This window comes from Eumetopias jubatus, unplaced genomic scaffold (genome assembly GCF_037043125.1).
Source record: "Eumetopias jubatus isolate StellerSeaLion01/CBP00866 unplaced genomic scaffold, mEumJub1_p1.0 scaffold_5, whole genome shotgun sequence".
In the NCBI taxonomy this organism is placed as follows: Eukaryota; Metazoa; Chordata; class Mammalia; order Carnivora; family Otariidae; genus Eumetopias; species Eumetopias jubatus.
In genome coordinates, this window is record NW_028274811.1 from 54560843 (window position 1) to 54572712 (window position 11870).

At 49.7% G+C, this 11870-nt stretch overlaps 1 protein-coding gene across 7 annotated transcripts; it reads left to right on the forward strand.

Annotated features, from left to right (window-relative positions):
- Nucleotides 1–1651: 1651 nt before the first annotated feature.
- TMEM171 (transmembrane protein 171) lies at nucleotides 1652–10121 on the forward strand. Of its 7 annotated transcripts, XR_003607071.2 has the most exons (5): nucleotides 1652–1898; nucleotides 4018–4723; nucleotides 8069–8210; nucleotides 9588–9711; nucleotides 9846–9931. XR_003607071.2 is itself a non-coding variant. In XM_028089645.2 (4 exons), the coding sequence occupies exons 2-4, from the start codon at nucleotides 4087–4089 to the stop codon at nucleotides 9625–9627; spliced, it is 819 nt and encodes a 272-aa protein (XP_027945446.1). In that variant the 5' UTR covers nucleotides 1652–1898; nucleotides 4018–4086; the 3' UTR covers nucleotides 9628–9935. The 7 variants fall into 7 exon arrangements, 6 of the variants coding, with proteins under 6 accessions (XP_027945446.1, XP_027945441.1, XP_027945445.1 ...); XM_028089645.2 differs by having other exon boundaries at nucleotides 9588–9935; XM_028089640.2 differs by lacking the exon at nucleotides 9588–9711 and having other exon boundaries at nucleotides 1710–1898; nucleotides 9843–10121.
- The last annotated feature ends 1749 nt before the right edge of the window (nucleotides 10122–11870 follow it).

Below are 11870 nucleotides of genomic sequence, written 5' to 3' on the forward strand. Positions count from 1 at the left end.
AAAAAAAGCCACATAATAAAAAGGCATTTCTGTGTTCATGGCATTGTGTGTTCTCTGCGTGACAGGTGTATCTGGGAGGAAGAGCCAGTACATCTGGTTCAGGCCCAGGCTCCACGCTAATCAGCTGGGGAGGTCAATTTTTGCCTTTGGGCCTTGGTTTCCTCAACTGAAAACTGACTGGTTTTTAGCCCCCATCCTCTTCTGGCTCCAGCCTTCTCTGAGTTGCTGGGAACACACATTAAAGAACCACAGGCTGTAGGTAAAATGGGGAACACAGAGCCTGGCACAGAGCCAGGGATGTCAGTACTGTTCATCATAGGAATAATCAGCAATATTTAGTTAGGGCAGAGATTCTCACTCTGGCTGTGACAAAGGCCACATCTGGCCACTGGGGCAAGTGCCCCCAGCAAATTGCAAGGCTGGAACTTGTCCGGTATGCCTCCCTCGTGAAGCCTCGTCTCACCCACCCAGCCATCCAGCGCTCAGAGTCCAGGGAACCCCCCCTTCCCTCTTTGCCTCCCTCTGACCCCTTCTTTGAGAGTCTCCCTCTCCCCCCTGGTAACTGGCTAAGCCCATCTCACTCTTTACCGTCAGGGAGACCTACAGACAGAACCACTTGCTGTATTAGGTGGGCAAAGTGTTCACACTTTAAAAAAGCTGAAAGCGATCGGCATGAACTCGTGACCGGGTTTCAGGCAAAGCCGACAGGAAGACGGGCGAAGCGGCAGGATGGGTAAGTCCCCAGGGCTCCATCGCGCAGCTGTGCTTGGGCTGAGCCCTTGACTCACCTTCCACAGCGCCCTGACCTCTGAGGTGGAAACTGGCATAGTTGAGTCCGTGTCACGTGTCACAGGGCAGGTTACAAATAGCACCGGGATTGGCAAACCCATCCTGAAACTCCTGGTTCAAGGGCAGGGAAAGTTACCGCTTTAATTGCTGCCGACCATTAACAACTGAGAAGCGGAAGAGGGGGTTCTATGGCAAAGAGCGTTAGGTGTGAGGGCGGAAGGGACAGAGCTGACCTGCCAAGGGCCTGCTTCAGTCTTGGAGCGAGGACCTCATGCCTGAATGGCTCAGGTATGGAGCACCTCGTCTCACATTCTAAATAGAGCGCACGTTTCAGTGACCTGGTGTCTCCATAACGCGTTCGCGGTCGGGGAGCTGGCAGCGGGGGACTCGCTCCAGTGACCGCCGTCAAGGTCTCCGGAGCGGCAGGAGAGCCACCCGCCGCCAGGGAGACCGGTCCCGGACCGCGTCGTGGCCGAAAGCGCAGCCTCAGGAACGCGGGGCCCGATCCTGCCTGGGCCACGGCCACATCGGAAAGAGGCCAGGCGCTTCCCCCGCCTCAACTCTGCGCCCTGAGCGCCCGGTTCCCTTCCCGCTGCCCGGATCTCGGCCCGCGCGGCGCGCAGTTCCGGCAGCCAAGAGGAGAACCTCAACTCGCCTCCCCCCTACCTCGCACGGCTGAGGGCCAGGGAGGTGGCGGGGGTGCCCATTTTTCCCGGATTCCTCGCGCGCACGGTCACGGGCGAAGCGGCCACATCTGCCAGCCTTGGGCTCCGAGGCCGCCCCTCGTCACCCACCGCCGCGCGGGACGCGCCTCCGGCCCCGCAGGGCAGCACCCGGTGGCGGCCAGCTCCCGCCAGTCCGCCCTGCCCCGCCGTGCCCCCGCCGCCGCGCCCTCTCTGGCACCGCCTCCTTCTGTAAATACAGTGGCGGCCCGCCCTCCGCGCCCGGACGCGCAGGTGGAAACGGGCGGTACGGGCTGCCACTGGAGGCCGCGCCCAGCCGGGTGCCCACGGCCAGCGCCGCCCCGCCGAGCGCCCACCCCGAGGCCGGCGCCAGGCTCCCGGGACGCGTGCTGGCGCAGGCAGCGCGCACGCAGGACGAAGCCTCAGGTGAGCGTTCCGGGCTCCGCGCTTCTCCGCACTCCCGCGCGGCCAAGTCTTGGTGCGGGGAGCGGCGCCGGCCCGGAGGACCCCGAGCCGAAGCTGCGGGGGTGGGAGCCGCAAGCCCAGCCCCTGGGGGCTGTTGTTGCGCTCGGGCTCCCTGAAACCCACGGAAAGATTCCCTATACAAGACTCGGGGCTGGTTTTACCTCGATCCCCAAACGCAGCAGAGCCTTGGGCATGGTGAGATGCTGCTGATTTGGAATTGTCCTTTGGAAAACAGTGGTGGAGAGGTAGATTTGGCTTTGCGGAGATTAAATGTAGGTTGGCATTTGGAAAGGGTTTAATTTTCTGTTAGTGTAGATGTTTTTTGTGTCCGTTCGTGAATGCGTGTATGAGACAGACAGACTTGACTGCCTACATTATTATGGATGAGGGATTGATACGTATGGCAGGTGTTTAGTCCACTTGTCCGTGGACAAGAGCTACATATCCAGTTTTAGGCTTACTTTTACTTTACTAGTATTTGGGGAATTCGCCTTAAGACATTTGAAGCCTTGTGACTCGCTTCAGAGTTGAAGGTACCAGGAATTCAGTGAATTCCTGATAGGACTTTGTAACAGAGAATCACCCTTATCTGTGGAACCAGCACAAGAGATTACATGATTCAGATTTCTGTTTTTTAAATTAGTTCAATATTTTCTTTAAGTGTTTGTCTCAGCATATTCCGTCTTCACAAATACAGTTTGCCCAGGCTTAAAATGGAAGCTTATTTCCCTCCTAGATTTCCTTTCTCCAGCTTCCTTCTGATTCGATTGTACTTTTTCCTGGAAAAGTACTTCCTAGTATAAGACCAGCTATTTGTTTTCTTTACTTAAATTGACCCTCCTTGGACATGACTTGGGTTTGTCAGGACGGCCTTGGCTTTACAGCCTCAATCTTGAGCTCCTTCATGTCATCGTGGATACAAATGGCACAAAATATTTTAAGTTTTCTTTCATTGAGCCAGTAAAAATGGTCTTCACACTTGGGTTGTCTTTTCCACTGCCCCAACTTGAAGGGTCCTGGTAAAATACTCCACTCATGAGAGTAAGACAAGATAACCAAGATTATAAAGTCAATCTGCATACGCTAGACAATTATTAACAATTGATTCGGGTCCACTTAATATATGGTGATACCAGCACAGGGCTTGGGTGATCTTGTGGGGAGGTGCTTTCCCACTTGATCTCACTTACACTCTCCGTTCAAAGTCAGGTGCTGTTGCTGTTTTGTGCTTTTTTAACTGGTGATTTTATCAGCTGCTTATTTTTAACGGAGCCTAAACCTTTTTGTGGAAGTGAGAGGCACCTTGGAGGGGGGTACGTGAGAGGCCACCTGCACACCTGGGAGACAAGGCTCCTCCTGACCGGCTGTGCCAGACTCCCCTGGGTCACCCCGGCCTAGTCAGCCCGGCCCTGGAGTTCCAGTGCCTGTGTGAGAACTCAAGAATCACATTTTGACAGAGTTAACTTAAAATCCCCCAAACTCGCTGTGTTCCTGAACTGCCTTCCCCTTCATTGGAAACGACTGAATTGGGCCTCCTGCAGGTGTCATGGCCTTAGAAGAAGGGGAATGGAAAGTTGCCGCAGTCTGAAATAGGAAATGGAAAGTTAGTTACTGAACATAAATTTATCGACTCGGAAATGCTCAAAGCAGCTGTGATGAAACGTGGGATATCTGTAAATCAGAAATAATCCCTGTGGTTCTTCCCTTACTCACCACTGTTTTGGGGGTGGTTTTGTTTTGGTTTTTTTGCCCCAGGGAAGGGAGTTTGTAAGACTCATAACAGGAAAAGCCACACCCAGTTACTTCTCTTGTATGGGGTTTGTTGTTCTTTTTTTTTAAAGATACTCTTAGGTGCATGTTAATTGCATTTCCTCTTCTTGAATATCTTCATAAAATTACATATTCAGGAGTTTCTGAATGCCAGTGCTTCTGACTCATAAACCAACTCATTGTTCACCAGTGTATCACTTGCATCAAGTTCTATCCCCTATGATTTCATCCTGGAGTGATTTCTGAAATGGCCAGGGCGGGTCAGGAACACCTGTGCCCACTTTAATTTGGTGTTTGGCTGTATTTTCAGAGCTATTGAAACCACTGGAGGGAAGGAAATCCATCCTGCCTGGTTCTGGGGAAGGGGCCTCTCCTGGCCATGTCTCCTGTAGCTGCTGCTGAGCCAGATGGGGTCCAGCGAGATAGGCGTGTCAGCAAGTTCATTTTCTTCCTTTTTGTCTTTGGTGGCATCCTGTTGTGTGTGGGAGTCCTGCTCTCCATCTTTGGGTTCCAGGCATGCCAGTACAAAATCTTCCCAGACTGCAGCATGGCGCTGAAGGTCGCTGGGCCTGCCTGTGCCGCGGTTGGGCTTGGGGCTGTGATCCTGGCCCGCTCGCGGGCACGACTTCAGCTCCGTGAGGGACGCCTGCGGGGCAGCCAGGCGGACCCCGACCAAGCCTTCATCTGTGGAGAGAGCCGCCAGTTTGCCCAGTGCCTCATCTTCGGGTTTCTGTTCTTGACAAGTGGCATGCTCATCAGCATTCTGGGCATTTGGGTCCCCGGCTGTGGTCCAGACTGGGCGCAGGAACCCCTGAATGACACAGACACTGCCGACATGGAGCCCCAGATCTGTGGATATCTGTCCCTGCAGATCATGGGGCCCTTGATTGTACTCATGGGACTGTGTTTCTTTGTGGTTGCCCACGTTAAGAGAAACAACTTGAATGAGGGCCAGGATGCCTCCGAAAGTGAAGACAGACAGACGCAGAGCATGGAGCCTGTCCATGTCACTGTAGGTATGTAGCTGTCATTCCTGGGCACGCTTACATCACGGTGGCCGTTGTATCAGGGCTTTGCTGGGTTGTCCTTGGGTCTGGCCTAGGTTCTCCCTTTTCTCTGTCTCTCTTACACAGCCATGCACTCATGCACATGCGCGCACGTGCACACACACACACGCACACGCGCACACACACACACATAGCTGCTGCTGTGCTAAGCCCTGTAAGCATCCTTGCGCACATCATCTCCTCCCAGCAATTCCTTGTGATCGAGCAAAAGCTTTGGGACATTAAGTCATGACCTTGACTGAGGTCACAGAGCAAATTAGGAGGAAAGTGAGAGAAAGTGCTAGCATAGCCTGGGAGCCTTCTGTCACGTTAGAGACCCGCCAAGTGACCTTGAAAGCTAGGGCACTTTGTGTTGGACGTGTAGATTCTCATCTCTGGCTGTCGCTGGCTGGCTGTCCTTGGTAAGTCCTTAACCCCTTCTGGCCTGAGTTTATGCATCCATAAAATGAGCATCGCATTGCTAGGATCCCTCCCAGAACTAACATTCTAGTATTCTGTCTGCCCCAAGTCCGTAGATCTTCTGTGTTTTGAGGGGGCTTTCCATACCATTTCCCACATTGTTCTCTATTTTCCGTAACTTTATCCTTGGCTTCAGGGCGGAGGCCACGTTTGGAAATAGTGGCATCAACAGTGATAAAGCATGATCGCACCTGTCACTTCTTTCCCCCATGGAATGCCGAGAGACGACTTTTGCGTTCTCTGGGTTCTGCAGAAGAGATGGATTACTATTTCCTGGAGTCAGCCCCCTACAGCACAACATCAGTAGCTTTGGCCTCAGTTTCACACAACCAAGGAGAAACCCCACCGCTGCTCATTTTCAAAAATCACTTTGTTTTTTCAGTCTCCTACTTTTGAAAGGGTAAAGCTCTGAAGCCATAGCCTGACATCTAAAAGGCTAGGCAGAGAGCATTATGGGGCAGAAACCCCGGAGGGAAGAGAGGAGTGTGGTGAAAGGGATGTTTCTCATGGTTGGGGCTGTCTGCTGGAGGAAGTGCTACTCACTGGGGGAAATCCCTGGACTTTCAGCCTTGCGTGGCACCGGCGTTGGTGAGCAAGGGCAGACGGACTTACAGACCAATCCTGGAGCCGCGGGTGAAACTCCCAGGCTACTATTTGTGTATTTATATATTTACGGTGACCACACCGATATCAGTTATATATTAATAATAGCTAACACAGATATGGGGCTCCTTCCAGGGCCAAATACCCATCCAAGTGCCCTTCAAGGGCCTACTCTGTCAAAGCTGTTCACACCTACAACAACCCAGTGAGGCAGATACCCTTAGTATCTCTGTGTTAGGGATGAAGAAACTGAGGCACAGGGATATCACATAACTTGCCAAGGTCACAGACTAGCAAGTGGCAGAGCCGGGCTCCAAACCCAGGCAGGGGACACGCATGGACTCTGGCCCCCACAGAGCACCAGGGAGGGCCTCTGGGCACATGGCTGTGATTCTGTTTCAGCTGGTTTCATCCTTCCCCAAGTGTTGTGGGTAGCTGTTACATGACTAAAGGGCTTGCCCTACATTATAGATCTGCTCAGGCCTTTTGGGGAATGCAGTGGGGACGAGTAAATACGCTCACTTGAAGATCATAGTATTCCCCGTAGTTGGGAGCATTTCAGCATGTGCCCTGTGGGTTTACTATCAGAGGATCTGTGGGGCCCGGCTTCCCTCCTGATGGCTGGAATTGGGGGGCAGCAGAAAGCAGGGCTGCTGGTGCTGGGACATAGTGATTCCCGCTGGGGGCGGGGGGGGGGAGGTTGCTTAAAATCTTTTCCACTAACCCTTTAAGTTCCATCAAACCTGTGGAAGTCTGGTAGCCTAACTCCTTGTTTTTCTCTCCTTTGATATTGTGGGATAGGGTTTAAATGTTTAGAAACCATGCCTGTTAGCCTAACTGATAAGAACCTAGACACTGTCAGTGGTCGCTTCTGCCTTATGAGGGACTGGGGTGAAGAGAAGCAGTTCTTGGCTAAGTCCCAGAATTCAGCTGTTCCCCAAATGGAAGCCCCTCCTCCCCAGACACATGATACCCCCACTGTGGGCACACTCAGCGCTGGGTCCTGGACACACAAGCAGGGGCATGAGACAGCCCTCCCTTGAGGGATGTCTGCTGTCAACTCAGAGGACATCAAGTCCTGCAGGACATAGTGAAAGGGAAACCCAGGGGGGATGGGACTGCTTTCAGGGAGAGCAGGTTGCAAGGCTCGTGGAGGGAAGGGCAGGGAACTGATGGGCAGAGGCTTCGACGAGCCTCAAACACGGCTGGTGACTGCGAGCACTTCCTTGTTTGCGTTGGAGAGGTGGCTGGCCTGCTCTGGAGGCTTGTTCCCAGCTCCTTTGTTCTACATTGTGTAATTAAACAATCGACCTTGCTTCCTCTAACCTACCAAGACCTGTGAAAAAAATTAAATGAGAAGCCCGAGATAACCGTGACCTGTTATCAAGTTTAGGTGAGCGCTATCTTAAGCCCTCGTGGTCACATGCTTGTAGGAGGAGAGAAAGAGTTAACACATTTTCGGAAGGGCTCCCTCCCCTCTGGGGGAGCCACCGTGGCAGCAAGGAGAGGGGCTGCCTGCTGGGAGGGTATGGTCACACATGCATATTCTGGAGTGAACAGCAGCTACAGAAATGCAAACAGGAAAAAACAAAACAAAAACCAAGCTTAGCTTTGAGTGTGACTTTCTTTTGTAAAGTGTGGCTGAAATGTTGGCAGATAAAAGCTGTGAAGACGGGCTGTGGCCTCGCCTGTTGTCCTCTGTTCAGAGGCTAAAACTGCACATAAGGAACAGGCACTTTATCCAACTGCTAAGGGTTGACAGTTTAAAATTTCAAGTTGAGAATGAGAAAGGCTTTGCAGCAGGAGGCATCCCAAGGAAGCAAATACTTAGAAATGCTTGAGCTCAGACTTACTAGGAAAATATTGGCCCACTGTTTGAAAAAGTTGTGGTACAATATATGTAACATAAAGTTTACCATTTTAAGCATTTTTTAGTGGACAGTGACATTAAGTACATTCGCAGTGTTCAGCCATCACCACTAACAAGTTCTAGAAGTTTTTCATCATCAAAGAGAAACTGCCCCCATTAAACACTCACTCGAATCCCCCAAGCCTCGGCCCAGTCCCTGGCAACCTCCACGCTCCCTCTCTGTGAATTTGATAGGCCCACTTTTAAATTCTGGAGTTAGCATAGGGGTTTTGACCTTTTATATTCACAGGCCAAATATATAATTAATTTATTTTATTCTTGCTAATGTGCTTGTCTTCAATGAAATAATTGTGTTTCCTTAGGTGATGCCGTGATAATATTCCCACCCCCACCACCACCTTACTTTCCTGAGTCTTCAGCTTCTACAGTGACTCCGAGTCCTGGGGCTAATGGTTTGCTTCCAAATGAAAATCCGCCTTCATATTACAGTATTTTTACCTATGGGTAAGACTTTGCATTTGAACTTCAAGAGTAGGCATGTTTAACTTTCTCAGGCTTGTGCCTGAACTCAGGCCAAATTAGCTTTGTACCATAGTACAGAAATAAACATTACAGTGTATCTTTTTTGCTGACATCATATCAGAATTATTGCCTTAAGATTAAGAGTACCTTTGGGGATACGTTGTGCAGCACATACATTAAAAATTATAAAAGTGGTTATGCCGGGTTAAATACGAAGCCTCCTTCATGCACCCCTGGCAGGGGTGATCCTCCAAATGTTTAACACTTTATTAGCCAGACTGAGCACCAGAGCAGGGCTTGGGAGGCCCCCTCCTATGTTAGGCTTTGCCACTTTAGATGAAGGGGAGACACGGGGGTCCTAGGGGACCTCCAGCAGGTACAGAGGGTTTCAGCATCTCACGGAGGAAGTTGGGTGACTGACTGATAGCCTGCACCCTGACCCAACCAAGCTGGACTTCTCCTCTCAATCTGAAGTTGTCCCCTGGGCCTCAGAGCCTTCTCAGATTGAATGAAGGGAAATCCAAGATTCACACCCCCATCCCCCATGCTCCCCATATGCCACAAATTAGGAGGCATACCTGGGGTCAGATTAAACGCCATCCCTTCAGGCAGAGGGATGCAGTTGAAGGTTTCAGACCTTCATGGAACCAGTGCAGCTCACAATGTGGGAAGGCTGGTGGTGGCCAGACCAGTTGGGGGGCTGGCTTCTGTAGCCACTGAGAAGTAGGACCCAGGAGACCCAGAGAGAATGCTGGGGATGGACACAGCCTCACCTGGTCATTCATGTTTTAAGGCACACGTTCTTGAGCTTCAGACAGGGTGGTAGGCCAGAGATCCAGACAGAGACGGGTATAGGAATTGTCCTGCATGGATGAAAGGGAGGTTAGGTTCTGGACATTTGTATAATTCTGTGAGTGAATTTTTGTATTCTTTTCTCCAATGATGAACTTCCCCAAGCCCTAAACAAATGTCTTGTAACTTAAAACAAACTCGTACTTGCTACCACCACAATTTCTGTGTGCCACGGCCTGGCTTTACTTGCATTCTCTCAGGTCATTCTCCTGCGTAGCCGAGACAGCACTCTTGTCGTCCCCCTTTTACAGATGAGGAGACCAAAGCTTAGTGAGGTGAAATTACTTGCTCAAGATCGCACAGCTGGAAAGCAGTGGAGGGGCAGTTCAGAGGCATGTCTGCCCGTTGCTAGAATGCACCCCAGTACCCAGTATGCTTTCTTGCCTCCCTTCACGTTTTTGGCTTACTGATTTAATTTTCTCTTCGTATAAGTTTGTCTACCTTACGTTAGCTGTCTCTGAAGACAAAACAGTATAGAACAGTAACTGCATGTGAATATTCTTTTAGGACGGCAGTGACACGTTCCTACCTCGTGTCTTCTCAGTGACAAGGGAAACAGCCACGGGGTGAGACTCTCTTAATGTGACAGCAGCTCTAAGGAAGGAAAGGGGCAAGGAATCAAGGCGCATCTGTAAGAAACAGAATAGGGCAGAAATTATTCCTTCGACCCTTGCAAATGCTCCAAACACCTATAATCAAACATCATCCTCACGATGTGTTACCGTTCCCCTCTCTTCCCTTTCTGTCCTCCCTCCTTTTAAGTAGGACGCCAACTCCTGAGGGCGAAGGCGCGGCCTCCGAGAGAGATCGTGAATCGGTGTACACCATTTCTGGGACTGCTTTGTCCTCTGAGATCTCAATCACTCCGCATCTCTCCTCTGAACTGCCTCCCAGATACGAAGAAAAAGAAATGGCAACCACAACCTCATCTCCATCTTCTGAGCCTTCCCCACCGTGAACTGTGGACTCCAGTTCCATTTTCTATAAAATTGATCACTATTTTATTTAATTTGTTTTTTAATAAAAAAAAATACAGTGGCATAGGCTCTGTTCTGATTTCCCTGCATGTTCTGGATCAAGCGTGCTCTGGACCACGGGAGACGCCGTGCGCCTCGAGCCCGCCCGTAAGCTGGTTCTCTGAGACCTGCTACATCCAAAGTGGTGGATGAAGAAACAACGGCCCTGAGAGGCTAATTAACTTATTGCAGGTCACACTGCTTCTAAATAGTGAGGCTGGGTTTCGCGCCAATGCCGCTGGGTTCCGGAAGTCGTTACCCTGTGCTGTTCAAAAGCTGACCAGACGCAGTTGTTCATGGTTAGCCTGGTCCATTCTGTTTTCCAATGTTAACTGCTTCTGGGGCAGAGAAACTAGATTACTCTCTTCATTTCTTGGTTATTTCTTCTTCCTCTTCTTTTCTTCCCTCTCTTCCTTCTTCCTCTCCTATTCTCCTTTCTTTCTTTCATTTTGCAAGAAGGTAATTAGGCCTTTCACACTGGGGCAGTTTCAGCCCACTGATACCCGGAAGTCTCCTTATGGTGAAGTGATACTTTCAGAAAAGAGGTTTCTTGGGCTCCTGGGATAACTCGATTCCCCTGGAGAGGTCCGGGAAGGAGGTGCCTTTCTGTTATAACGTACTGCTCCGACTGCGTGGACCGCCAACTTTTATTCTCATAAGGCTACCGATGAACCAAAGCTTCTGTAGAGTTGGGCAGCATGGTAAGTATTTAATTCTATATATAACCCAGAAACAATCACTAAGTATTAGCAGTTCTACCTGGGAGAAACTGCCTTTGGGAAAATGCAAATCTATAGTAACAGCAGTGTTAATAACACAATTTGGTGTAGCAAAAATGTGAGCTTTTTATGCCTTTACACAAGACATAATCCCTATAAAAATCTGTATTACCCAGCAGTTAAGTGCCTAAAAGCAGAACTTAAGGGCGCTGATACTCCAGTAGTTTGACTGAAGTAATGACTGATTTCACGGGAATTGCCACCACAATAAATCCTGGGAGGTCGTCTGTACTAGCAGCACTAATCTGTCTCCGAATTGGACATTTATTGGATTGAACTGCTCTTAAACTTCTGCTGTTTTTTTCTCCTGGCAGGTTAATTATTCACATTTTAAAATTAGAACAAAGGGTAGATTATTACCACTTCCTACTGCTATTATTTGTTTAAAATGATGCTGAAATTTCTAGGTAGACTGACTTAGTTTTAAACACTTAAGAGTTCTCCTCAATAACCAAGGATGGCTTGGCTTGGTTCAATGGCTCAGAGCTGGGGTTTGTAACTATTTTATCTTTATATGCTAATAAAATTAAAATGCAGTTAGAAATTCTTAGGCGTAAGTCTGACCTTCTGGTTAGGGAAGTCTATTCGGCCTCTGTCAGTCTCCATGGTGTTCAACAAGGTGAAGCCTGGTGGAGCCTGGAGAAGCCAGAGCATTGTGAGAGGTCCCCCAGGGTGAAGCTGTTTATTGCCGGACTGAAGTCACAGGTGGCAGAGCTGGGGCAAATTATTTAGTCATGGAAGATGCATCCTATGCCTATCAAGGTTCTGGCAAAGGGTGACAGCTTCCGAAAACCTACCTGGTGGACTGTTACTTGACTTTTCCTTCGTATGTGTTAACGTTTCTTTTTAATTGAGGCAAAATTAATATAACATAAAATGAACCATTTTAAGGTGAACAATTCAGTGGCTTTTGGTATATTCACAGCATTGTGTAACCACCTCCTCTATCTGATTCCAAAATATTTTCATTACCCCCAAAGAAAACCCATTAAACA